General features: G+C 47.8%; 1 protein-coding gene across 1 annotated transcript in view; it reads right to left on the bottom strand.

The window, feature by feature from the left end:
* The window catches only part of HPSE2 (heparanase 2 (inactive)), a 668,247-nt gene that overhangs the window by 16,708 nt on the left and 627,503 nt on the right, over nt 1–24,036 (bottom strand). Inside the window, exons 10-11 of the mRNA XM_004701008.2 lie at nt 20,857–21,002; nt 13,657–13,803 (exon numbers count right to left, since the gene is read on the bottom strand). Of these exons, the coding sequence (XP_004701065.1) occupies nt 13,657–13,803; nt 20,857–21,002 (293 nt within the window). The remainder of the gene's footprint in view (nt 1–13,656; nt 13,804–20,856; nt 21,003–24,036) is intronic.

Here is a 24,036-nt window from a genome sequence, read left to right as displayed (position 1 = left end):
GGGATGAGGACTGGGCAGGAGTGGCCGCTGCAGGTCGTGTCTCCTTGTCCCCAGGCCTGGCTGGGGCAAAAGGTTGCGTCCCTCTAAGGATGCTCATGTCCCTCTGTGGGGCAGCCTCTGTCTAAGGGGTGTGGGGAGGACTATTTCCTCTCACCCAGGCCCGGAAGCTTCCTGGCTGCCTGCTTTTCTCTCTACCTGGAATCTGGCAGACTGGGCCAAGATGTCTATTCTGCCCCCAGAGGGCTAAAGAGAGGCCACCCCCACAAGCCTCACTTGCTGGTCCCTGCTGGAAGAGAGGCAGGTGCCCGCCCTTCCCTTGTAAAGTCCCATCCTCTCCACCCTATTTCATCTGCTTGCTCCGACCATGTCCCTGCTAGATGGAAATGTTTGCATTCCTCATTCTGCCCGTGGCAACGGTTCACATGCCACTGCTGGCTGAGGTCATGCCAACCTAGATTTCAGTCAGCCTCTGTCCCAAGTGGCTCTGGGGACACGCCCAATCCGTCCTCTCTTTGTTAAAGAGGAGCTAGAGAGGGAAGTGAGATAAAAAATGGAGGCGAAAGCTTCGTGTTCCCCTTAAACTGAAACCAAGCGCACTGCCGTGAAGGGGATGCCAGCTCATGCTTGTGTTGCGCCCCTGAGGCTGTAAAGGGTGATGAGGGCAGAAAGCCTCATCTTTCTCCGTGGATCATCTGGTAGGTTCAAACTGCTGACCTTGTGGTCAGCAGCTCAGGGCCCCCATGTGCTTTCCTTAGCACACCCCGCTGGAAGCGCCTGGCGTCTGAAAGGCCTTTCTCCCTTCTCCCTATGCTTAAGAGGCTTTGTTCAACAATGAGGGATTGTGATCTAATGTCTGATGAAGCGCTAGAGGAAACAGGAGTTCTCTCCCACACAAGCAGAGCTGGTGACTTTTGTAGGCAAGTCGTTAGAGCTACACGTGTTTCTTGCGTGAGGGTAAGGCGAAAAGAATTGCTACTGGGGTCCTAGTTCATACAGGTATGAGTTTACTCCCCAAACATGTTTCCATATGTCTTTGTGGTCAGTGGCGGTTGCAGCCACGTTCTCCCATAATGCACTGTCCTGCTCTGGTTAGGGTGTCTTCAGTGAAAAGGTCCAGTGGAAACAATGGCTTCCCAGGGGTCTGCTGAGCCAGTTACATTCAAGGCACAGAGGTCAACTCAGAAAGTTATAGTGACTGCTATTTTTTGGTGGTGGTGGGGATTCCAAGGGGGACATTTCTTGCTAGATTTTCTCAGTGGATTGAGAACAATTCCAGGGGCTTCTTAGGACGGAGTTTTGAGAAAAACAGAACCCTGCATCAGTGAGAAAACGGCCAGGAAACGTGTGCTGAGGAAGCTTTTCCATCCAGAACGTGCACCTGCGCAGCCGCAGATAGCAAAAGCTGTCCAATGAGTCTGTGATTGGGTCATCTGACTGCATCCGCTCTACAGCCCTGATCATGCCCCGCTCGGACTTCTCTCTGTCCCCCCAAGACAAAGAACATACCACAGGACCATGACTGGGGGATGCCAGCACTGCTATCTTGTCCGTGTAAATGGCAGACTTCTTTGGGAAGTGCCAGCAATAGCAACCAACCCAAATCCACCGCTGTGGAGTCCATTCCCACTCCTAGAGACTGTGTTTCTGAGACGGCAAGTCTTTATCGTTTGCGGCCCCATACCTCACCTGCAGCAGGAGGGCTCCTCCAGAGGAGGGTCAGAGAGGTGGGAAACCACATTCAGAAGTGAAAGACGTGTCGAGAAATCATACTTCACATGTTGATCCATAAGGGTTTCTACAATTTTGAAATCAAACCCTCTGACTTCTCCTCTTTCGTGGTTAGATTTGGGGAGGAGGGGGGCGCGTCGATCTGCATTCTATCCAAGTCTGTGTAAGTACAGGTCAAGTCATAAAAGAAATCTACCATGGGCTTCCAATGGCTTCCAATGACTTAACACACTCGGCAGACAAAAACGAGAGCCCAGTGAAATAACCTGGCTTCATACTGAGACTGCTAACTCCCAGCAGATCAGAGAAGTGTCCGGGGCAGTTTGGGAAGAAAACGTGATTCTGTGGCCCTCTCGAAGCTCCGGGTGAGAGAAACAGCACATCAAACCACAGGCTACAATGGGAAGCAGCTATAAACACCATGGAGGCTTTAGTCTGCGGTTCACTCCATTCTCATGCCATTGTAAAGAACTCAAACCACGATCACCAACACACATGTAGCATTTCAGGGCGTTACTCATATCCCTAAAGCGTGTCCATGTTCTCTGCATTTACAAATTTAATTATAACAGACCAGACCGATTCCTGGTCCTTCTAAGATAGGAAGCATGCAAATATGTGTTAAGACCCAGCATCGTATTTACATTACAGAGAGAGAGAGAGAAAGAGAACAGAGGAAAAATCAAACATCGCACTTAGGTTTCAAGGTCTTCTGCAGTCTGGCCCCAGTCTACTTCGGTGGCCTTTCCTGCCACCCCCCAAAGCATCCTATACACCAGTCAGGTGAGAGGATTTCCCATCCTCCCTCAAACCAAAGGCGCCTTGGATTTTTGCACTCCCAAACCTTCAGGAAGCTCATCTTTTTGCTTGCTATCTCATTCCCTAGAAGCCTGGCCAATCCTTCAAGCTCCGGCATGATGTCTCCTAGCTCCAATGTCTCTTTGCTCCCATCAGAACTTGCCTCTCCCTTCCTTACACTCTCACCCTCCTCTTGCTGCCCCTCTGTTGTCTGTCTTGTGTCAGGGGTAATGTAGCTCTTGGGGGGAGGGACCAGGTTTGCCCATCCCTAAATACAGGAAGAGGCAGTGTGGGGCCAGAAGCATCTCCTTTACAGGTATGTGCAGGCAGGACAAAGTGAGTCAGATATGAGTGCATGTGTGTGTGTGGATGTGTGTGCATATATGAGAGCCTGGGTGCACAAGGGCACGGACGCATTTTCTGTATGTAAGAAGAGTATGAGCTAGAGTCCATAAATCATGCCTAAATTTAGTTCCAGTAAGATATAGTCGTGGCTCCCTGGATACCTATTCAAGTACCCTAAACCCATGGGCAAAGGACTCAGTTCTTACAAGACCAGGTGGGTTAGCATGCCCCCACAAGGGGTATAAAAAAGGATCTTCCAGATAGGACAAGTTCTGTGCCAGATGCCAAAGTGTGACTGTCTGGTGACTCTGATTCCTAACAAGAAGTAAGCAGAGAGGAAGGCGTCTGCAGAGGGCCTGCGGGTGAGCGGCAGTTGGTCCATAGTTCGGTGTTGCAGGCCCCTTGTCTGGGACGAGCCACATCCTGCCACAGGCTTCCTGATGCCTGGTCACTAAACCATATTGATTCAGGGCCCTGGCCCAGCCTTAGGGATGCATTCGATTAGGACTTTGTAGTTCCCCAGGCCTTCCATGTGGCCACCGTCCAATGTACAGCCTCTGGAGTGTGTGGGGAAGGGGAGGAGAGAACGCAAGCCATTTCTTCTCGGCCCTCCAGGACTGCCCACAGACATTGTTGCTCTGCCTTCTGCTTAGAAGCAAACGCTAGCGTCCCCGAAAGCATGCCTTTGGTCAGAGACAGAATGGAACCCCCCTGCCCATATGGAGGGCCCTCAGGCAGGTGGGACCATGAAGGGCAGCGCGCAGCCTGGAGGGACAGCTGTGCAGAGCGAGTCCAGCTGCTCGGAGCGAGCTGGAAGAAAACGCATTCCGGAGCAAAGGCATTCTGGAGCTGAGAACAAACGGAACATGCTGGGAAAAATAGCAGCGAAGTCCCTGGATTCCTACACATCTTGGTGTAAGATGTCGAGCCGGTGTAAACTATGAAAGTGTGTCAGACTCCTCTCATCTGCGTCCTGATCGGTACATGACTAATCTGGCAGTTAAAAACCGAGCACACAATGGAACCTCTGGGAGCCAGCTCTCCTCTTTCACTCCGTCAGGAGAACTCTCAGGGGCTCCGGGCATGTTCACACCTTTGGCAAAATGGCCTGGTGCCTGAACACAGCGCACAATCGGTGGGAAATCAGAGATGCAAATCAGCTGGGCTCTGGTTCCAGCGGTTTATAGAGGGACAGTGGTGCTCTGCCACGGCCACATATTTGAACCCCTGGGGGAGCTTTAAAAACACTGGTGCCTGGGGCCCAGCCCAGAGATGGAGTTTAATTGGTCTGGGGTGCGGCTTGGGCATTGGGGTTTTTAAAGCTCCCCAGGTGATTCCAAAGTGCAGCCAAGGTGGAGGCCCAAGGGCTGCAGAAGGGCTGGGAATTCGTTTGCAGCTGGGGCGGAGGGGAAACACATCTCTTTCTAACCATTACATTCTGGACTTACTTTGAACCAAAAGAGCCACAGTTTTTCATCTAACGGGGAAGATGTGAAATTTCCAAGGGCCGATAGTCGAGTAGACCAAGGAGAGTGTATTTTGCTATGAAATTATTTTCGGGCTGTTTGTTTGTTTGCTTCCTCCCCAGTAACCCCACCACCGCTTGAACACACATAAGGGCCCTGGGGCCACGTTGGGCTGCTAACTGCAGGGTCAGTCGTTTGAAACCACCAACCGCTGTGCGGTAGAAAGATGAGGCTTTCTACTCCCATGAAGAGGTACGTCTCGGAGCTGCTCTACACTGACCTAGAGGGTCACTGCGAGTCGGAATCGACTCGGTGGCCGTGAGCGTGGCTTTGGAGCTTATACCTTGGTGAGGTGAACAAGCTCCCCAGAAGGTAATACGTGGGTGTGTGCAGCACACAGGCGAACAAAGACCCAAGTCACACGACGAATTCACATCAATAACACAGATTTTCTGTGTTGAACGCTGAGAAGACAAACTCCCCTGCCCCTCTCAGCCCCTTTGCTCGGTGGGTAAATTCTAGAAAGCTATTTAGATTTCTCTCAGGTCCCCGGCTGTGTACAGATAGCGCCCCACCAGGCGCGGTTCCAGCTTCCTTCAGAAAGAAGAGGGCAGGAGACGAAGAATCTGTTATTCAGTAAACTCTGCCCCACCTCAGCTGTTTATAGCTACACAAATACCACCAAATACATTGGTTACCGCCACTCTGTCTGTATGAGAAACAAACCCCCGGTTAGCACAAGGGTTGGACGAGCCTAAACTCCTCTAGTCTCAACAAATATCCTTGCATTAATGGAAGAGTTCGCTACATCACTACTTGTATTTCTGCTTTTCTATGGACTTGCCCAGAATCTAAAGTCAGATTGTAACTACAGTAACTACAATATGCTTATAGGCATTTATAGTCCTTCTTGTCAGAGCAGTGGTTCTCAACCTTCCTAATGCTACACCCCTTGAATACAGTTCCTCATGTGGTGGTGACGCCCAACCATAAAAATATTTTCGTTGCTACTTCATCACTGTCATTTTGCTACTGTTATGAATCAGGTGACCCCTGTGAAAGGGTCATTCAACCCCCGAAAGGGTCTCAACCCACAGGTTGAGAAAGGCTGTGTTATAGGGTCTACTTTAATCCTCCTTAACTGCCACACCAACTTGACCTTAACTGCCACACCGACTTGAATGCTATTGTTTAGATTGAAGGGTGGCTTCTGGCTTACTCCAAGTTAGCTCAGAAACCACCTCAGCCCCAGGACCTGTCTTGCCACTTGGTGCTCCAAGCCTCTGCCACTTGTCTGCCTGCCTGAGAATCTCTGAGGGACCTTTCAAAGGGCTGGAGGTGATGTGGCTACATCTGCACCAACAGGGCCCTTTTTAAAATTCAGGTGCAAAGGACTTCATACCAAGTCTTGTTTTGGGGGGGGGGCGGGGAAGAGGATCCCATTCCTTTCCTGACGCATCAAAGCGGCAGCACCTGAAGCTCGGAGCATGCTGAACAGGTTTCCGTATGTGCTCTCGGCAGCTTCTCTATCACAAAGGGAAAAGTTCCTTAGCTCTCATCGTATAGGAGAACAAATTCAACAGGGAGGAGAAAATATTCCAAAAAAGAAACGAGGAGAAATCCAGGAAGCACATTGATCATCAGGAATGTCCATCCACCCATATATAAATATGTACAAATGCATATAATGTGTGTATTTATATATACACATACAAGTGGAATGGAAGAAATCACAGAAGCTGAATCGATACAAGTATATAAAAAGGAAACACTTCTTATGTCAAGGTCAGACCCTGCAAGTGAAATCCTTGAAAAATAGCAAATAAAGTGCCAGAGAAAATATCTTGAAAGTATATGGTATTTTGATGGCAAAGGGAAACTCTCCTTAAAGTAGAGAAAGTGCACAAAGCATTATGGGAACACACTAACATCGCAACAGGAAAATGAGCAAAGGACAAAAAATACATACACTGAGTAATAGATAAGAAAACTTTCCAACCTCACTAAGCATCCAAGACATAAGCTAAAATAAAGATATGATTTTTCGTTATGAGGTTCTAAAAGACTTAAAATATTATTTTTCTGCGTTGGTGACTTCACTGCAATAGCGCAAGGTTCACATTTCCTGCTCCGTCTCGGAACTTTTGACTACCTTTGTCTGAGGGAAGAATGTGGAACAAGCAATCAGAAGAGATGAGGTCCTATAACTCAATGTATTCCAATGCGATCAAGTTGGTGAGTCATCTGAAGATTAGTCTAATTGTTTGTGGACTGGGCGAAGGAGTTGAGTATATTTAGTTTAAAGACTAGACCTCTGAAGGGAGATAAGAAAATGTTATGAAGATGAAGGTAGACATTTATTCTGCTAAATTTTTCTAAAGCAGATATAGGAATGGCAAGGACACCACCTTGGGCCTTAGACTGGGAGGCTCTGAGAGTTTTCAGAGCATTTAGAGTTGCCCAGACTGGAGATGAGCAATCCCATCAGACCTAAGTCAAAAAGTTTTCAGTCAGGGACACTGTAGAGGAAGTGTGGTGACTTGTTAGAACAGTTCTAATTTGTCTCTCTTTAAAGTCATCTGTAACAACTGCAGTGGAGAGGTTTATTTTAAGAAGAAATCAATTCTAAATGACTCCAAGGAGTATTAACCTGTAGAGAATATAGTTGGTTGACCAGAGTTAAACAAAGGAAAACAAAACAACACTATCCAAGTACCAACTAACATCACCAGTGTAGGACATAAACACTCAGTGCGGCTTCGGCCTGTTAGGATAAGTGGAATAATGACCTTCGTTCCAAGAGAACATGTCTACTAAGTGCTGGAGAGGCTGTGGGGAGACTGGAGCCCTCAGACGAGTACATGGCTGGTGAGCACCACTGTGGAAAGCAAGGTGGCATTCCCTCAAATAACCTGGGATAGAAATCCCATACACAATTCCTCTGCTGGGTATATATCCTAAACAAGTGAGAGTCATAACCCAAACAGATATACAAACACCCATGTCCATTGCAGCACTGTCATAATAGCAAAAAGGTGGAAGGCACCTCAATGTCTGTCAGCAGAAGGATGCATAAAGAAACTTTGGTACATCCCACAATGGGATACTATGGATCGCTATTAACAATGGCAACACCACAAAGCACTTGATGGCGTCGATAGACAGGGAGAACTTTATGTTGAGTGAAATTAGCCAATCACCAAATGCTATATGAGACCTCCGTTATAAAAAAGTAATGGCCTCCACTATTGTTGGGTGTTGACATGGGTGAAGTGGACAATGGCGATCCACAGGAGGGAGAAGGGGAATCAATGAATGAGGGGAGAGGGATAAAGGGATGGTGGGCTTGATCAGTAGTTGAGATTAGAGAATACGAAATTAGTATTCTGAAATGTGCCACCCAACCTAAGTACCCTAATACTAAAAAGAAAACCATTGGGAAACAAGATCTGATATACACGAAGGCATTTATAACCTCAAAAAAGAGACCAGGTGTTCAGATGTTGTGTCTGAACGTGCGCTCAAGCGAGACCGCATGAGAAGTCTTGGTACAGGCGTCTTGAGGTTAAGGCTTCCCCCAAAGCTCCTTTACAAGCTCTGCCCCTGCGCAGAACGGATGTGGTGCTTCCATTTAGCACCAGTGGGAGGTTGGGTGGGTCAGGCAGCCTCAGGACCTGACCTCTTAGACCTGCCAAGTTCCAAATCTAGAGATGGAGGATCACAATGCCGTCTGTGCAGAGGGACATGAAGATATTTTTAAAATCTTAGCACCTGGGAGTTACCTGAGCCTTTTCAGAATCATGCTGTGTGGCTAACATCAAGTGACACCTCTCTAAAGGCATGCAGCGAGATGCCAGTGCATTCTTTGATAGAGAATTTAATGAGGGTGAAATCAAAGCAAACGTTAGAACCCAGAGAGATGGAAAAAATGAGCAGGATGTGGAAAAAGGGTACTCATTTCTTTACAGAATGGACAACCTGATTCTTGGTGGAGCGGAGCCTTGAGATTCTTTCAGCCGACGCCATCAGAGCTGAAGGAGAGGCGCACGCAGATGTGCTGTGTGCGCGCTCACGATGCAGTATTCTGCCCCTTGAACAGCACTACCACAGGCTGTTTCTACTGATAGAAGTGAGTTTGGAGGTCAGGGATCTCCGAAGCCCTAAGCCCACCTCCAGCCGCCCTCATTCAATCCCAATGGAGGCCCGATGATGAGATAGTCTGGCACTAGGAGCTCAAGACAGGGAAGCTCTGATCTGGAGCAGTCACGGGGAATTTTTGATCCCGACATTTTTTTTCTCCTTCATAATTGGTCTATTATCGAATTCCCTAGTTCTTGTATTTAGGGGATCACAAGTCAATCAAAATGTGAGCCAGATGAATTGCCACTGCAAAGTCCATTTGCTGAAGAGGAATAAGGTATGAGTGATACAAAGTCGGACATCCAGGACAGTTGTTGAATGGATGAAGCAGTGGGCTTGCCAGTGTCCTGGGGGAATGTCCTCTGCCAGGAACACACCGCTCGGGGACCTACCCTTATTGGGAGCCGCCAGGAGGTGCAGGGGAGCTGGTTGTGCCTCTGTCCCTGGTGTTAAGATGTAATATATTGAACTCAAATTTCCAGATTTAAGATGAAACCAATTTACAGTTGCCCCTCTATTTAATAATCCCCATTGGAGAAGAGCGTAAAAGAAGGTTATTCTTAAATTATTCTGAAAATAAACCGGCTTTTACTACATTATGTGGCTGAGAGAGAGTTCTCAAAGTCACTCAGAGCAGAACTTTTAAGAAGGGGCTGCTCAGTGGGATTTGGGAAGAAAAGTTAATGGGCCGAGGATGAGTTCACCTGAAAAGAAAACATGCTGGGTAACCCAGTGCTCTTCAAACGAGTTCCTTCTATAAACAGCTACGATGAAGGGAGCACAGATGATCATATAATTATCCATCCTGCATGTTTGTCGATGTGTAATTATAATTCTATAATAATAGACAGTTGGGGCACCATCGTGTTAAAGAAAGTTCACTAGATTCAGAGTCGGGAAAACGGAACACTAGGTACTTTCTAGCTCTTAAATAAGTTGTGTGAGTTTTGAATAAGTTTGTTAATACTCCGAGACACAGTGTCTTTATCTAACATGGGAGGGAGGCAGACTAAGACTTGCTCTCCTTGTTTCGTAGTGCAATTCAGAAGGTTGGAAGAGGCGATGGCTACCCAAACTCTTTTCTTATGTATAGTCTTAGTCGCAGGAAGAGTGTCTCGATGTTCTTATAAAATTGTTTAGCCTGGATGGAAATTGCGGCCACTCCTTCCCCAGAGGTCTCTAAATGCACAGCATCCCTGTGTCCAGGTGGCCTAGCTCCAGGCTGTCTGAGGGCAAGAGAAGAAATCGGATCACCTGGCTGTGACCTTCTACCGCAGGTTTCCTAGCAGCGGCTGATTCCCGCAGGCCGGCGAGCCAGAAGAGAACAGCCCGTGTGATGAGACATGCTTCCTTCTTTTCTCAATTTTGGATTCTTTCCCCTACAGATGAACTTGAACCAGACACACGGTGAAGAACACTGGGATTGGAGCAAGCACCTGTTCTTGGTTTGACTTTTCCCTGGAAAAGGGAGTCTTCTTGCTTTGTGATGTCCATTGACTTGCTTGGCCCCCCTTCAGGTTGCTTCTCTGTTTGTTGATGGGCCGGGAGATATTTATGTCCCGGGGTCTTGCCCTTCTGGAGGAGAGTGTTAATTGATTTGCAATCACACAAGGCCTTGGTCAAATTTTCTCTCTTGGAGACGAGGAAGCTGCCCCAAAGGTGTCCTTCTCCGTTGGCTTGGTCATCATGGGAACTGCTGTCTTGGGCTTGCATGGGACGATCAGCCTCCCACAAAGAGAAGAAAACAGGAAACAGGACAGAAGTGGGACGGATGGCTCGGGATACTCTGGGGAAAGCAAGTTAAAGAAACCTAGCCAGATGTTACTCTCTCTCCTGCTCGCATAGCCTCCTGGTAGCCTTTTCGTGGTTTGAAAACCTCGTTTCCCGATTACCACAGAGACCAAAATTTTGAAGAGAGAAGAGGGAGATGGGAGAAAGGCTCATAGAAGAGAACAGTAGGATTTTAGACGTTCAGGGGAAATGGTGAGCTTTTACTTCAACTTCCCACTGAGTCAGAATCCTACAGCACCTCAGAGAGGGCCCCGTGGTCTCTGATTTACAGGCTGCCTTCAGAGAAAGCTTGTCTCGCTCCTGGTCCGAGCAGGCAGCCTTTGGGAAATGAGCTCACTTTAAGGTGAATGCTCACTATTTTAAAGTCTACTTCCTGGGTTCTTGTCCGTTTGGAATTTTCAGCGGCCAGATCTGTTTTCTTTTACCCAGCAGGCCTTTGCATATCTGAAGACGGTCAGGGAGGTTCCTCACTTGTCTATTCATGTCCTTCAGCCACTTCTCAGAGAATATGCATTCCAGACTCCAAACGCCTTTTCCTCGGGCCCAGTGCAGGATGCTAAGAGCTTGTCATTTACTATCCTTTAAGGCACAGGGTACCCATGCTTTGGTTCCTGGAGCCATCTCTGATGGAAGGAGTTGAGACTTGAGTAGTACGTAGGTCTTCCGATCAGACCATTCACTAAAATGGGAAATAGAAACCTTGCCTGGTGAACCAGGATCCTGTACTGAACCTTACACACGTTAGCTCAAAGTTCACACCGTACCTCTGAGGCGTGGAGATACCCTTTCTGAGATGTAAATCTTTTCAGCTCTGCTGGCAATGCTAAGAGAATGAAGATTTTCCTATGTTCTCAACCAATCACAAGTTTGCCAGCATCTCTCCGCTCCTGAGATTCTGGACCAGAATGTCTAGCTAGTAGCTCGATGACGAACCGACTTGCGCTACAAGCTCTCTCCTGGTTCCTCCAGACAGGAATAATGGCTTCCAGAGCTTTCCATCTGTCTTCTGAGAGCAGAGCCCAAGGTTGCAGCAAGGGATTAGCAGACGCAGAACACAGCGCGTGGCCCCAGAGGCTTGTGAAAGAGGGAAAGTGACATTAGAGGCTGAAATCACTTCCTCGCATTTCCTGTCATCTTTCTGTTGGTTTGTGTGCACAGCCTGCTGCACCCAAACCACCACACCCTTCCTGTGAGACTCCATCCCAGAACCACTGGAGGCTTTGGCTTTTGCTTAGGAGCGCAGCACACGGCCCTGAGCATGCACTCGACAGAGCCGAAACCGCCTAACCGAGAGAGGAATGAGCTTCGCGCCAGTTGACAGGAGAGAAGAGACTCAGGGAGGCGAGGGCAGAGCGGAGAGGCACCCCGAGAATGGGTGGCAGGATTAGGCTGGAATTCAGTTCCTCGGACTTCCGGTCTGAACCGCTCTCTGGAATGACACATGGACCGTCATGTGCCTGGATCTGTCTTTATAATTAGGTAGGAATGCGTGTGTGAAATTTACATTCGTAGATTCTTTCACCCACCTGTCCCAATTTGATTCTCACAGTGACCCCAGTTGACAGGCCAGGGAGCTGCAGTTTGGGGGCTGGGGTCCCAGGGAGTCTGTTCTGACCCAGAGCGACCTTCTGCCCAACAGAAGGACACATCGCCCAGTCCTGTGCGGTCCTCACCTTTGAGCCCATGGTTGTGGCTGCCGAGCTTCAGAGCATATTAACCCATGTGGATGCTATTCCTGCCTCTCTAAATGAGAAGTTTTACAGATGAGGACATGGAGGCTCTTAGAAGTGGTATGAGTCTGGATTAGGTCCTAATAAGCTGGTTTGAAAGCAAGAAAGCACTTCAGTGCACACAGCTAGCAAGCGGCAGAGTGGGACAGAGCTGGGAGATGTTTGAGGAAAGCCTTTGGTGGCGTTGACTCTCGTGCCACTGGTAGGCCAGGTGGTTCTTCTGTCCCAGGGAAGGACTCGTGATCCCAACCTCTGCGGAGGAGTCCGCCCTCTGCCCCCAAATGGCTGCCAAGTAGTGCTGACCGGCAGCAGGAGCAGGATTACGGGGCTCCCTCACAGTCCTCGGAAAACTGAATTGGGAATGAAAAATTTTAGACCTGGCAGGGACTTCACCCCTCCTTGGCGTCTACCGGTGAAGAAACTGCGGCCCAGCCAGATTAAGGATTTGCCCAGTCCACACAATTAGCTAAAAAGCTGGGACCAGAACCAGGTCTCCCACTGAGGACGGATGAGGATGAGGATGAGGAATCAGTGTACTCACCCATCAAACCGCTGGGACCTGGCGAGTGAGGGGGTCAACTTGGGAAGAGAGAAAAGTAGAAGCAATGCACACCCAGCCAGAAAAACCAGCCAGAATGTGAACCCAGACTGAAAAGACAGACCTAGGGTGGGCTAACGAGACTCAGTAAGCGACTTCCCAGCTTGTGTTTTGTTCCCATTGCACATGCAGTTGGGAGCCAAATGCGAGCCACCAAGGTTGCAGTGAGACAGTGAGCAATTATAACGCAAATATTTGTGGGCAGCTGTGGGAGTGCGAGCCACCTGCTCCAAGTTTACAGCTTTGTTAGACTTGGTAAACATTAAAAACGGGATGGGAACGCCCCCAGTCTGTACAGCATCCCATACCCTTCCTGGGAGGCCGGGGCTGGGGAGCTGGGGTGGCTGTGCCCATGACCAGGCCTGTCTCACTATGGCCTGGAGCTGCTTTCTGTGGGTAGAGATCGGTGCTGTCAATAGTCGAATATAGACCGAAGGATGTAGGGAGCATCTCACACTCGAGGATTTATAGGATTTGAAGGGACTACAGAGCCCTCAGAATATCACTTCTCTTTTAATATCTGACGAGGAAAATGAGATGCGGGACAGAATTGACTCTGGATCCCTGACCTGTTGCTCTTTAGCTGTGGTTCTTCTTCTAAGGCTCACTAGATGGATACAAGGTAGCAGACAAGGCTCCGGAACGGTACAGAATGTTGGCGTTGGAACTTTATCAGCTAGCAGTTTTTCTGGTTGTCACAATGACTAGGGGCCACTATTGGCATCAGTAGTGGGGAGCCAAGGAGGTTAACTAGCTTGAAACGTGCCAGATAGTTCTGTCTAGTGAGGAGCTGTCTTTGCCCCAATACCAAGAGTGTCCCTGTTGTCTATCAGTTATGGAATCTAAGTCCTAGAGATGGGGAGGGATTTGACCAAGGTCCCAAAAGGGAGTGGGTGAGCACTTCCCTGATACCAGGCCATTGTTTGTCCGACTCTGGCTCACCGCGTTCCTGAGTGAGTCGTGGTACCCTTGGTGTCTTCCGCAGAGGGGTGACTCCATCTCCCTGCCCCTGAGCCCCTACTGCTCTTGCTCCCGAAGCTATTTCAGCGATGGCACTTACTTGGACTTCAGGCCCTCCTGTCCGTAGGGTTGCAGCAGATACTGGTGCACCAGCTTGTCTCTGAGGGTGCCGGCCAGTTTGATTTTCTTTCTCGATCGGTGTAGATTGATGATAAAAAGTGTGATGGATCCACGGACGTAATGGTGGCTGATATCCAGGGAGAGAAAGCGACAAGAAGGAGACAAAGGGGTCAGTGGGGTGCTCTTACATCATTCACAGCCTGGTCCCATGAAACAGGAACGCTCCGGAAAAGGGCATTGACTGTATGTTTGCTGGCCACCATGGACTTGCAAAGACGGGAAGGTTTGGTTCTTGGGGCTTCTTGCAAAGAAGGGACCCACTTCCCACCACACTTTTTGCTTTTATGTAAATTTATTGCAGTGATTTTAGAAAACAAAATTAACATGCTGATCGGGTGGATGAGGGGTGGGGGAGGGGAGGGAAAACATAGAGACAAAAAGAAGAAATGGAAAGTTTCCCGTAATTTCGGTAACTTGACAATTAGATACTAATGAAATTTTGGTAAACATTTTTTAATTTATGAAGTCAACAAATATTTGTGGAGGACTTTGACACATACATGTATATTACTCAATTTTTTTTGCATAATTGGAAAAACACTGTTCACACAGCTTTTTTCACTTATTGAACATCTTCAACATGTTCCCATGTTATTGTTCTTCTGCTTCTAGAAGAATGCTATGTTCTTCAATCATAAAAATGTAACCTAATTTCTTTCACGGATCTCTAAGCTTCGAGACGTCTGTTTTCCAGTGCTGGGCCATTGCAGAGTATGTGGTGCACGGCTTCCTTGTCCACAACACTTTCTGCACGTCATGATTATTTCTAATCACTCAAGTCCTGGAGGTTAGAATCATTAGGTCAAAGGGAATGTCGACTTATAGAAGCCCTCAACCAACTTTTCTGGTTCATTCTCAATGATGGTATCCACCGATGGTATCCATCCCTGTGCCAAGATTTTCATATTGTTTCTCTGTTGAACTCAAAAGTAATCTCACAATGAGCTTTGACCATGCAGTGGGCACAGACCTGTGAGACCCCCTCAGAAGAACTTTCAAGAATCAACTCCTGTTTTGATATACCATATATATTCAAGTAGAAGCCGACCTGAATATCAGCCAAGGTACTTCATTTTACCACAAAAACTGCATAAAAAATGTGCTAGAAAAACTCGGCTTACCCATGAGTATATACGGTATCTTTTTGACTTCTGACAGCAGACAGACAATGTTGTGGCTAGGGGCTGCACTCTAGATCTGGGTCCTGGAATAAAATGATGCAAAGCTACAGGAGTGTGAACAAGGGGCACATTTATTTTCTTATTGAAAGGTCTGAAGAATGGGGGCTCCCGTGTTAGCATAACCTGGCTCATCCTGTTACAGACGCCATTCTCCAGAAAGGTGTACCCATTTGCCCCATCAGTTAGGTATGAGAGCGCCCATGTCCTCATACCCTGAACAACCCTAGCGGTTGACACTTCGGAGCTGTGTCCTTTGTATCTTTAAGTAATACTGGGGTCTGCATTTTCTCCACTCATCTCCCCTTGATGCGTCTACTGAACAACCTGCTCCTGCCCGTTGCCCATGGTTTTCTATTGATTTGTGAAAACACTCTCAAACCTGGCAGCCCTCTGGCTCCACGTACAATCTCTCCTGGTTTTCTTGGACCCTTTCTGTTTGTCGGCATTGTGTCCCAGTGTGGAAAAGCTGTGCTTTTTTGGCTTTTAAATGTAGCCTCATTTCTCGATCTTTTTGATTTCTGCTTTTGAGATTTCAGCCCACCCTCAGATTCTGAAACCATTCACCATGCTGGAATCCTTTAAACTGGCGCAGGATGTCCAGAAGCCTGGGAGAACGCTATCTGCCTACACGCAAGAGCCTTTCAGCATGAATCAACAAAACCATAATGATTTCCTTCTCTCTCCCAGGGGCAAAGACTTTGTTTCTAAGGGGTCCCTTAGGGCCCCATCTGGATGGGTTAATGAGAGGAAACAGAAAAAATGTCCTGACTTCGCCTTCAAAGGAGGAGTTCAGAGAAAATCTAAGGCAACTTCGCCCAGAGGGAAACATCAGTCCTTAGCAGAAACAACACCACCTTTCCACCTGCACCTCCCGGGTCACTCATCTCTGCTTCTAAAGGTGTTAATTAAGAGTACAGTGACCAATGGCAGGCCCATGTAATAACTTGGCATTTAAGAGCATATATATATTAAGGTGACCAGATTTTAACATTGGTAAAGCGGGACAAAAGTGGGACACCATTGATAAAACTCATATCCTGGCGAAATAGCCACATGGCAGCCAACCGTATACCCTAGCTTGTGCATGCTTTCCAAAAATTGAGAAAAAATGTTAAAAATCGGGACTGTTCCGCCAAAAGCGGGACGTCTGGTCACCTAAATTATATATATATATATAATTTCCAAGAGTCCTTTATATATATATCTAATTTCCAAGAGTTCTTTCTGAGGATTTCAGTGGGATGTTGCCTGGAAATCTGTATTTTAAAACATATTCTTGGGTTATTTGGCAGATCAATTGGATTTAGAACTCTATTTCCTAAAGAGCAATGAGAAGAACTCCTACAGGAAATCCGGATGACTGTGGGTCAGCTGATCTTGATTGCCTCTGCAAGAGGGTACAGTATTGTGTTGGAGACTTTTTGGATGTCCACATGGATGGGCTAAAGGTGATGAAATGACCCTCCTACTCAACCCCTCCTCCTAAGGCCCTCCCCTCACTCCCTTGCTGCATGGAGATCAGAAAAGAATGACAATTGATCCGAGCAGGCGGGTGTCATCTGAGCCCTGAAGAACAGTGCCGGTAGCCCGGGTCCCCATGGGTCCCCACTAAAAAGCACATACACTGTGCTTCTTCGGTGGGCTTGCAGCTGAGCTGAGCTGGGGGCAAAATTGAGGAAGACCTCATTAATGACAAGTAGCCCGGTCTTTATCATGCGAATAAAAGGAAATGTGAGTGGGCACCTGTTTTGCCAGATGACAGTAAATGCTTTTGCTAACTACCATCTACAAGCTACTCTTGGTCCAGCCGTGGAGGGGGAGAGCCGTGTGTTTGCATTTGCCAGTTTCTTCCCTGCAAGCCTAGGGCAGAATGAGTCCTTGGAGACCCCAGCAGAAGGGTGGGATGTGAGGAAGTGGTGGGTGGAAGGGAGACCTGAAGTCACAACATTGCTTCGGGGAAAGCGCTCTTTCCAAGCTGCTCAGCAAGGGTCTGATTCCCATTGAGATAGTTCCCCTGAGGGAAACTGCTCGGTCCTGAGAGCCAGCCCCAGGGTCAGTGTGCACAACCTCTCCGAGAACTCCCAGAGAGTCCTCAGGTAGGAACTGGCATGCCCATGCAAACCTCTCCCTGCCTTGGCTGATGGACAGGCGCAGGAAGCAGAGGCGGGGTGGGGTGGGGGGGTGGTGGTGGTGGGGTGGAGAAAGTAGCATCAGCTTGAAAGTTTGGTACTGAGAACCCAGACTCCTGCAGAAGTTCCATTCTCTACCTGCTGCAAAAGAACCATGGAGGAGTGTTTGTTCCCTCAGAACTTGGAGTAGGAAGCCATGACCTGCAGGCAAATGCTGCACTTCCGTCAAGTCCAGTCAGTCTGGGGTTTCTGCACTTGAGTGCACGCATTCTTCTGGGGACCGGCGATCTCAATCCATGTCTCACTCGGGGTGAGCCTTCCTCACTAGCGTGTGTCTGGAGTTCGTCTTTGCTGGCTTCTTCCTGTCCTGCCTGATATCTCTGTGTTGCCATGGGAGACGGGGAAGAAATAGACTCAGGGAAGGGAGCCTGCAATTGGAATTCCCTGCAAGTCAGAAGTGGGGGATGTCCTTTGGGAAGGGGCATCGTGAGTTCCAGATAAAAAACGTGGCCCAGCAATGTCTCCGGAGAAGCTGGAAGGCAGGGTGGGGCAGGGAGCCTGATGCCTTGGCGTCCACGGCCATTCCCAGGGAAAGTGGACGTGTCTGACACCGGGTTGGTCCATTGTCTGCAGATCCAACTCAAAGGTTTTGGGTTCCATAAGAGGCCGTGTTTTGCCAAACATATTTCCCCCTTAATTTCAAAGCCCCAGTGTATTTTAAAGGAAATTTAATCCACATGTTTCTGATTCATTTACACTTAACTCATCAAAATATTGTTTTGTAAGAGCCATTTGATGTCCAAGAAGCCTCAGGAACCTTTTTTTTTTTTAATGAGTCTTAAAAAAATCTTCTTCTCAAAAACAGGAAGTCTTATTTTACCAATAATAAATGAAATTGAACCCCAACAGGCTCAATGTTGCTTCAACACCCACCAAGTTCCAATTGGTTCTGAACTTGGCTAAGGGTCTCAGCTCCTGCCCAGCAACATACTGTATATACTTAGTATAAGCTGAGTTTTCCAGCACATTTTAAATGCAATTTTTGTGGTAAACTTAGGTGCCTCGGCAGATATTTGGGTCGACTTATACTCGAGTATATACGGTACATTATCTCAGAAGCAGGTCTTATAAAATGATTTCCCAGCCAAACTTTGTTCTCTGCACAAGCAGATTGAGGGTGAGAGCTGGCATCCGTCTCATTCTCTAACTTGAACAGAAAGCAGACCAACACCTGCTGGCTTGGGTATGTGCACGTAACTTTCCCTCCCCCATCCACCCTGACCCCGCTCTCTATTGGTTCCGCCATGACCCACAAAATAAGAGGCAGCCACGTAACAGGCAGCGAAGTATTCAAGGAGAGGCTGCGTGCCTGTCAATCAGCGAGATTGTAGATATCTTGACTAGGACTCCGGGCCAAGACCTCTAAGGTTCTTTCCATTACATGTTTGCATCACTCATGCTGCTATCTGCATATAGCAGCAACACAGTGGCACTTTGGGGATCCCGTTAGATAACAGAGAGGTAACAATCTGGCACAGTGATGGCCAAATAGCAAGTATTCCTTATGTCCCACGGGGAGGTACCTTGCACAGGGGCTGTTGTTTGAATAGATGCTTTCTTTCTTTGAGTTGTTGCGCTAGTAAGGCTATATTTTCTCCCCCAATCCCTGGTTTGACCAAGGACATATATTTTCTTAGTAAGAGGGGAAGTTGAATCGTGGGAAGCCATCATGCTCACTCTGCATAACCCTGTGATTTAGGCTTCATTGGCCACACATAAATGAATCGACAGCGTTTCTTGAGGATGTGGGGGCAAAGACAGGACGTGGCTTCCTAGAGAGACCAGACAGTCTTCTGACCTAGTGGCACCTGGCGCCTGCTCCACGGACGAGACCCACCACCCCTGTCAGCTCATTATGGATTCTCTCTTTGGATCTCACAGACACTAAAAGACCCAGGATCACGTGTGGCATGGATGAACCAGGTCTTTCCTTTCTTTCTGTAAAAGGTGAGAAAGAAGGTGCCAATGACAAGTGCAGAGACCCTGTTTGCCCCAGGGTGTCTGGAGTGACTTCCCAGAAAAAGTTAAGAGAGGACTCTTGAATCCAGGTCATCTTAGCAACTTCTCTGAGCTCTTAAGCTGGTGAGCCAAAGAAGTCAGAACCGCTTCGTCAGCCCACCTCCTTCTAGAGGATGCCACGAACCCAGAGGGGAAGGGAGCTACAACTCTGACTTGGCAGTGCCATCTTGATGTCCTGTTTCTGCATCCCTTCGCTCTTTCAGGTAACAGTCACAGAGACCATCTTCACGCCGGTCGCAATACTAGACACGAAGCATTCCAAAATGAGGGAGACCTCATCCTGAGTGCATGATAAACTCAGAACATTAGCGACAACTTTCCAAGAGCATGTTGAAGAGCACATGGGCATGAATTCGAATGAGATTATATAAGAAGGTCTCAGGGTGGCTCCCTAAGTCCCTTCAAACCTGTGCAAAATGACTCCCCCTGCACCCGTGGGCTCTCAGACTGGTGTGCATTTCAACACGGACAGAAGGTCCCAAGAGCCATTTTTCTCTCCTGTGATGAGGGTCCACTTTTTGGGTGGTTACCTCCAGGCTGGGCAGAGACAAGGAATACAATGTTTCCTTGTGTGGGGATCAGATAACTCCTGGCCAAGGCCACAAAGCAAGCCCCTCTCTGTCAGGTATTGGACTACGCTTCCTGCTGATGTTGAAAACCTTTTGGCCTCAGCCCAAACCAGTGACCCTTCATCCACAAAAGACACTTGTCTCTACAGACAAGACAACTGGCCCCGGCCCCACCTCTGCTCAGCATGAGTCTTTGAAAATATCTTATCATGATAAATGAATTGGCTTGGCTCCTCTCTGATCGAGGAGGGAGAAGGGGCTTGGGCTGTAACCTGACCACTCCAGCCTCTGTGTGCCACCCCCCACCCCCACCCCAGATCAGCCCTGACAGGCCAGGGGTGGGCCAAAGGCCGGCCTGGGGGGGCTCTTGCTGCCCTCTCCTCCCCATGAGGTGTTCTCTGCCTTAAGAGAAAGAGTTCTCTTTCCCAGGGCTGCCTACGCTCTCCCCGCAACAGGATGCGGTGTAAGAAAGCCCTAGTTGGTCTTCTAGGCTTTGCTTGAGACCCCAAAGTATTTTTGTCTGCCAAACTTGAAATTAATTTTCTTGGGTGTCTGAAAGAGAAGCATCCTGGCCCCCAGTACTACAGAGAAGAGAGAGACACCGTGGGACGGAGTGGTGCGTGCAGCCCCAAACCAAGGGAAACCCAGGTTTCCGAAACCTTCCCGGAGCTGGCAAGATTTTTGAAACGAGGAAAATTCCTCTACAGATGGCCTGGCCACTTCTGAGCCCTCCTTGGGTTCTGCTGGAGACGCAAGGATTGAGGACAAAGCGTCTATGTCAAGGCGGCTTTCCTCAGACTCGGTAGATTTTCCAGTTCTCACCTTGGTGTGGGCTTGGGCACACACCAAAGCCTCTCGGGCATTCCATCGAGTGGCAGCCAAGAGAAAAGGCTAACTTAAAAATGTGTCAGATGAGTGAGTGAGCACGCCCTTTATGAATCCATCCTGTGAACGGGGGAAGGGGCCTTTGCTGGGAGAGAAAGCTGGGTGTTAGGATCACTTGAAATCCTGCAGAGCCCGCATAGGGGCCCCACAAGGGCGTGCTCAACCAAGGAAGGTGAGTGGCCTGGGAGCGGTCAGTCTTAATGGGGTCCCCAATGGCATAGAGTCTAAACAGGCCCCCCCCCCAGTGGTGGCCTGTGCCATTCCTGTGAAGACTTACTTGTGGTGGTTTGTGCAGTGAGCATAGATCCTTAGCTTGTCCCGGATCACTCGGCCAGGCCGGGGTTTCCGCTGGAGCCCAGCCACGTGCACAGCCAAGACTTTGGGGCCAATCAAGCGCTTGTAAAGGAGAGAGAGCCAGTAATCCTGTGGAGAACAGAAACACACGGAGAGTCAGTGGGAGAACATGTCCCTTGAGGTGTTCTGAGTCAGCACAATCTACCCAAGTCTTAAACCACACTGTACCCTAAGCAGTGGGGTAGGGACCAGCACGATCCCAGCCCTGCAAGCAGGGTCGCCTCAACGGTGGGTTGAAAATGAAGAGGGTGCTGTGGACATTGGGGATGCCAATGTACACTGGGGCCGACCCAGAGCGGTAAAGAGGAAATGAACAAACCCCTTTCACATGTGAAGTCACAACCAGTCTGGGCCTACAACCGTGAACTTTTTTTTCCTACAGCTTTACTGCCTGTACGGGTTGACGATTTCAAGTTAATTGTAGAGTGGAGGATTTCCAGTTCTTGGGATTGTGACCCATGCAAGCATCCAAAATGTCATTTTCCAAGTATTGTCACTGGAAACCAGGAGGAATGGAGCTTCTTCGGGCTGGGTCCCAGAGTCTTGCATTTCAGGGCCAGAAACACACAGAGAACAATGTTCGCAAACCCTGCTGCTGACTCTTGGCCATCTTCTGAGTCAAAAACAAAAGGAATCATTCGCAACTAAGAGGAAGGTGGAGCTTTGAACCACTCCGGGGCCATGAGATCAATGATCTCACTCAAAACCCATGTGTGTATCTAAAATCACACAAACCTACCCACTAGCCCGTTCATTGGTATTATATTTGCGGTTACATAAGTTCTTATCCCTTATGATGGGGTAAAGACATCAGTATTTATTACTCACATGTAAAACAGGGCTTCTTAATTTGTCTTGTATGTTCTGAAAAAATTGCCCCTCCACGCCCTTTCTGGAAACCACTGGATTTACGATTCCCTACATATTATTCCAGGTCTTCAAGACATGAACTATGTCTTTTCAGCCTCCTAATGATCTTTGGTTTTTTGTGTTTGATCACCTACACCACCAACTGCTTAAAAGAATCTGGTGAACTGCACCAATCAGCAGAGACCCTCAAAGTTTCCTTGCCAGCAGAATCGGTCCGCCGGGTCAACTCCGAGTCCCATCCAGTTACCCCAACTTGCTTTAAGTAGTCTAAGGGCAGCGGTACCATATGAAGAACTTGGGAATTATTTTCTCATAGCTTACTATTTCTGCGAAGTCTGAGGCTAAGGGAGCTTTTGTTCTTCATATGGGTGGCCTAGTTGTTTACTTTTCAGGCTTGTTTTAATCTAATATGCTTACAGGAGTCTTGCTTTATCTTTGATGATTGAACTTTTATGAGAAATGTGTCAAGTATGAGTTTTTGCATTCATTTTATGGCATTTGGGGGTTTCTTTTCACCAAGAGCCCTTCTAGGGTAGTGGTTATGTGTTGGGCTGCAAACCACAAGGTCAGCAGTTCGAAACTGCCCGCTACTCTAGAGAAGAAAGATGGGGCTTTCTTCTTCCATAATGAGTTTCGTCTTCAGAACCTACAGGGGCAGCTCTACCTCGTTCTATGGGTCGCCATGAGTCAGTGTTCACTCATTGGCAGTAAGTTTCTTTCTTTCTTTTGGGAGGTTTTGACCATAAAGAGCTTTCTTCAACTTGTGAACATTTTCTTTAAGCATAGCTTTGGGTCTTATGCCTTTTAATTTGCTTCAATCTGTTTCAGGAGTATATTTGATAGAACTCAACACTCAAAAAAAATTTTTTTAATACTGTTGACAATTCAATGAGCTCTTTGTCTTTCCTTCTGCAAGGGAGTTTCTGAAGTCTACATCTATTTTCCCTAGAGCCATTTTTGTTATTTACTATATCCAAAGAGCACTTTAATGAGCTGCTATTAATATTTTGTTTCCTTGCAATCTTTTCCTATCTCAGTTAGTTCATCTTTTTGTTTGGCTTGAAGCACTTATGGATCATAAACTATAGTCTTTAATATGCACTATACCACAACATACAGGAAACAACCGGATCCCCTCCCAATTAGACCAATCATCAATAGACAACTGGACCAACTGGACCAGTCCCTCACAACTGGACCAACAGACAACACCATGATAAATAGAGGAAACAATGAAGTTCCCAAAGATTTCTTCTTCCTTGCACCCATAATAAATGCCCATGGAAGCAGCAGTCAAGAAACCGAATGATGTATTGCGTTGGGTAAATCTGCTGCACGACACCTCTTTCAAATGTCAAAAATCAAAGATAACACTTTGAGGACAAAGGTGCTCCTGATCCAAGCCATGGTATTTTAAATCACCTCAGGAGCATGTGAAAACTAGACCATGAATAAGGAAAGCCAAAGAAGAAACGATGCCTTTGAATCACTATGCTGGCCAGGAATATTGAATGCCTGGGTCTCTAGAAGGGTGAACTACTCAGTCTTGGAAGAAGTACAGTCAAAATGAATGTTCCTTAGAAGGGAGGATAATAAGACTTTATCTGACCAATTTTATCACGAGGGATCAGTCTCTGGAGAAGGGACTCAATGCTTAATAAAGAAGGGGGGAGTCGCCAAAAGAGAAGAAGACCCTTGTGATAAGTTTATTGTGCCAACTAGACCTCTGTAGGAACATGTGGGTGGAGCTTAATCAGGTCAAAGCTTAATTGGAGGGTGACAGAGATAAATGCTTTCCAAGGCCAACCTCCTATCTCTCTTTCTCCCTGGTGATCAGACCAGCGTGCTGCTGCTTGAGCTAGTCCTTTGCCTCAGCCATGTGCTGCACTACCCGTGGGCTGAGCCAACCCATGGATGTGTCTCCTTGTGTTCATTGTTAGAGCTTGAGACTCCATCAGAGCTTGCTTTGATACTGACTGTTGCTGCCCCACCCTGCTGCCTGCTGCCTGTAAGCCAACTTTGCCTGACTTACCTGAGGGCAGACTGTGATGTCTGCTTCCTTGACCTTGGACCAGAGCCCTAGTAACTTGAAGGACCTACAGTATATTAACTGTTCCATGAAAGTGAGTTGAACTGAGCCCTCTGTAACTGTTGTGTGGACTAATTAGCCGTTCTATTCCTTCTTACTATATAAACCTATATACATTTATATATATATATATATATATATATA

This window comes from Echinops telfairi, unplaced genomic scaffold (genome assembly GCF_000313985.2).
Source record: "Echinops telfairi isolate 266 unplaced genomic scaffold, ASM31398v2 ScPeMD7_70;HRSCAF=299, whole genome shotgun sequence".
NCBI lineage: Eukaryota > Metazoa > Chordata > Mammalia > Afrosoricida > Tenrecidae > Echinops > Echinops telfairi.
The sequence above is the reverse complement of the archived record's forward strand: the minus strand, read 5'-3'. Positions and strand labels throughout refer to the sequence as shown.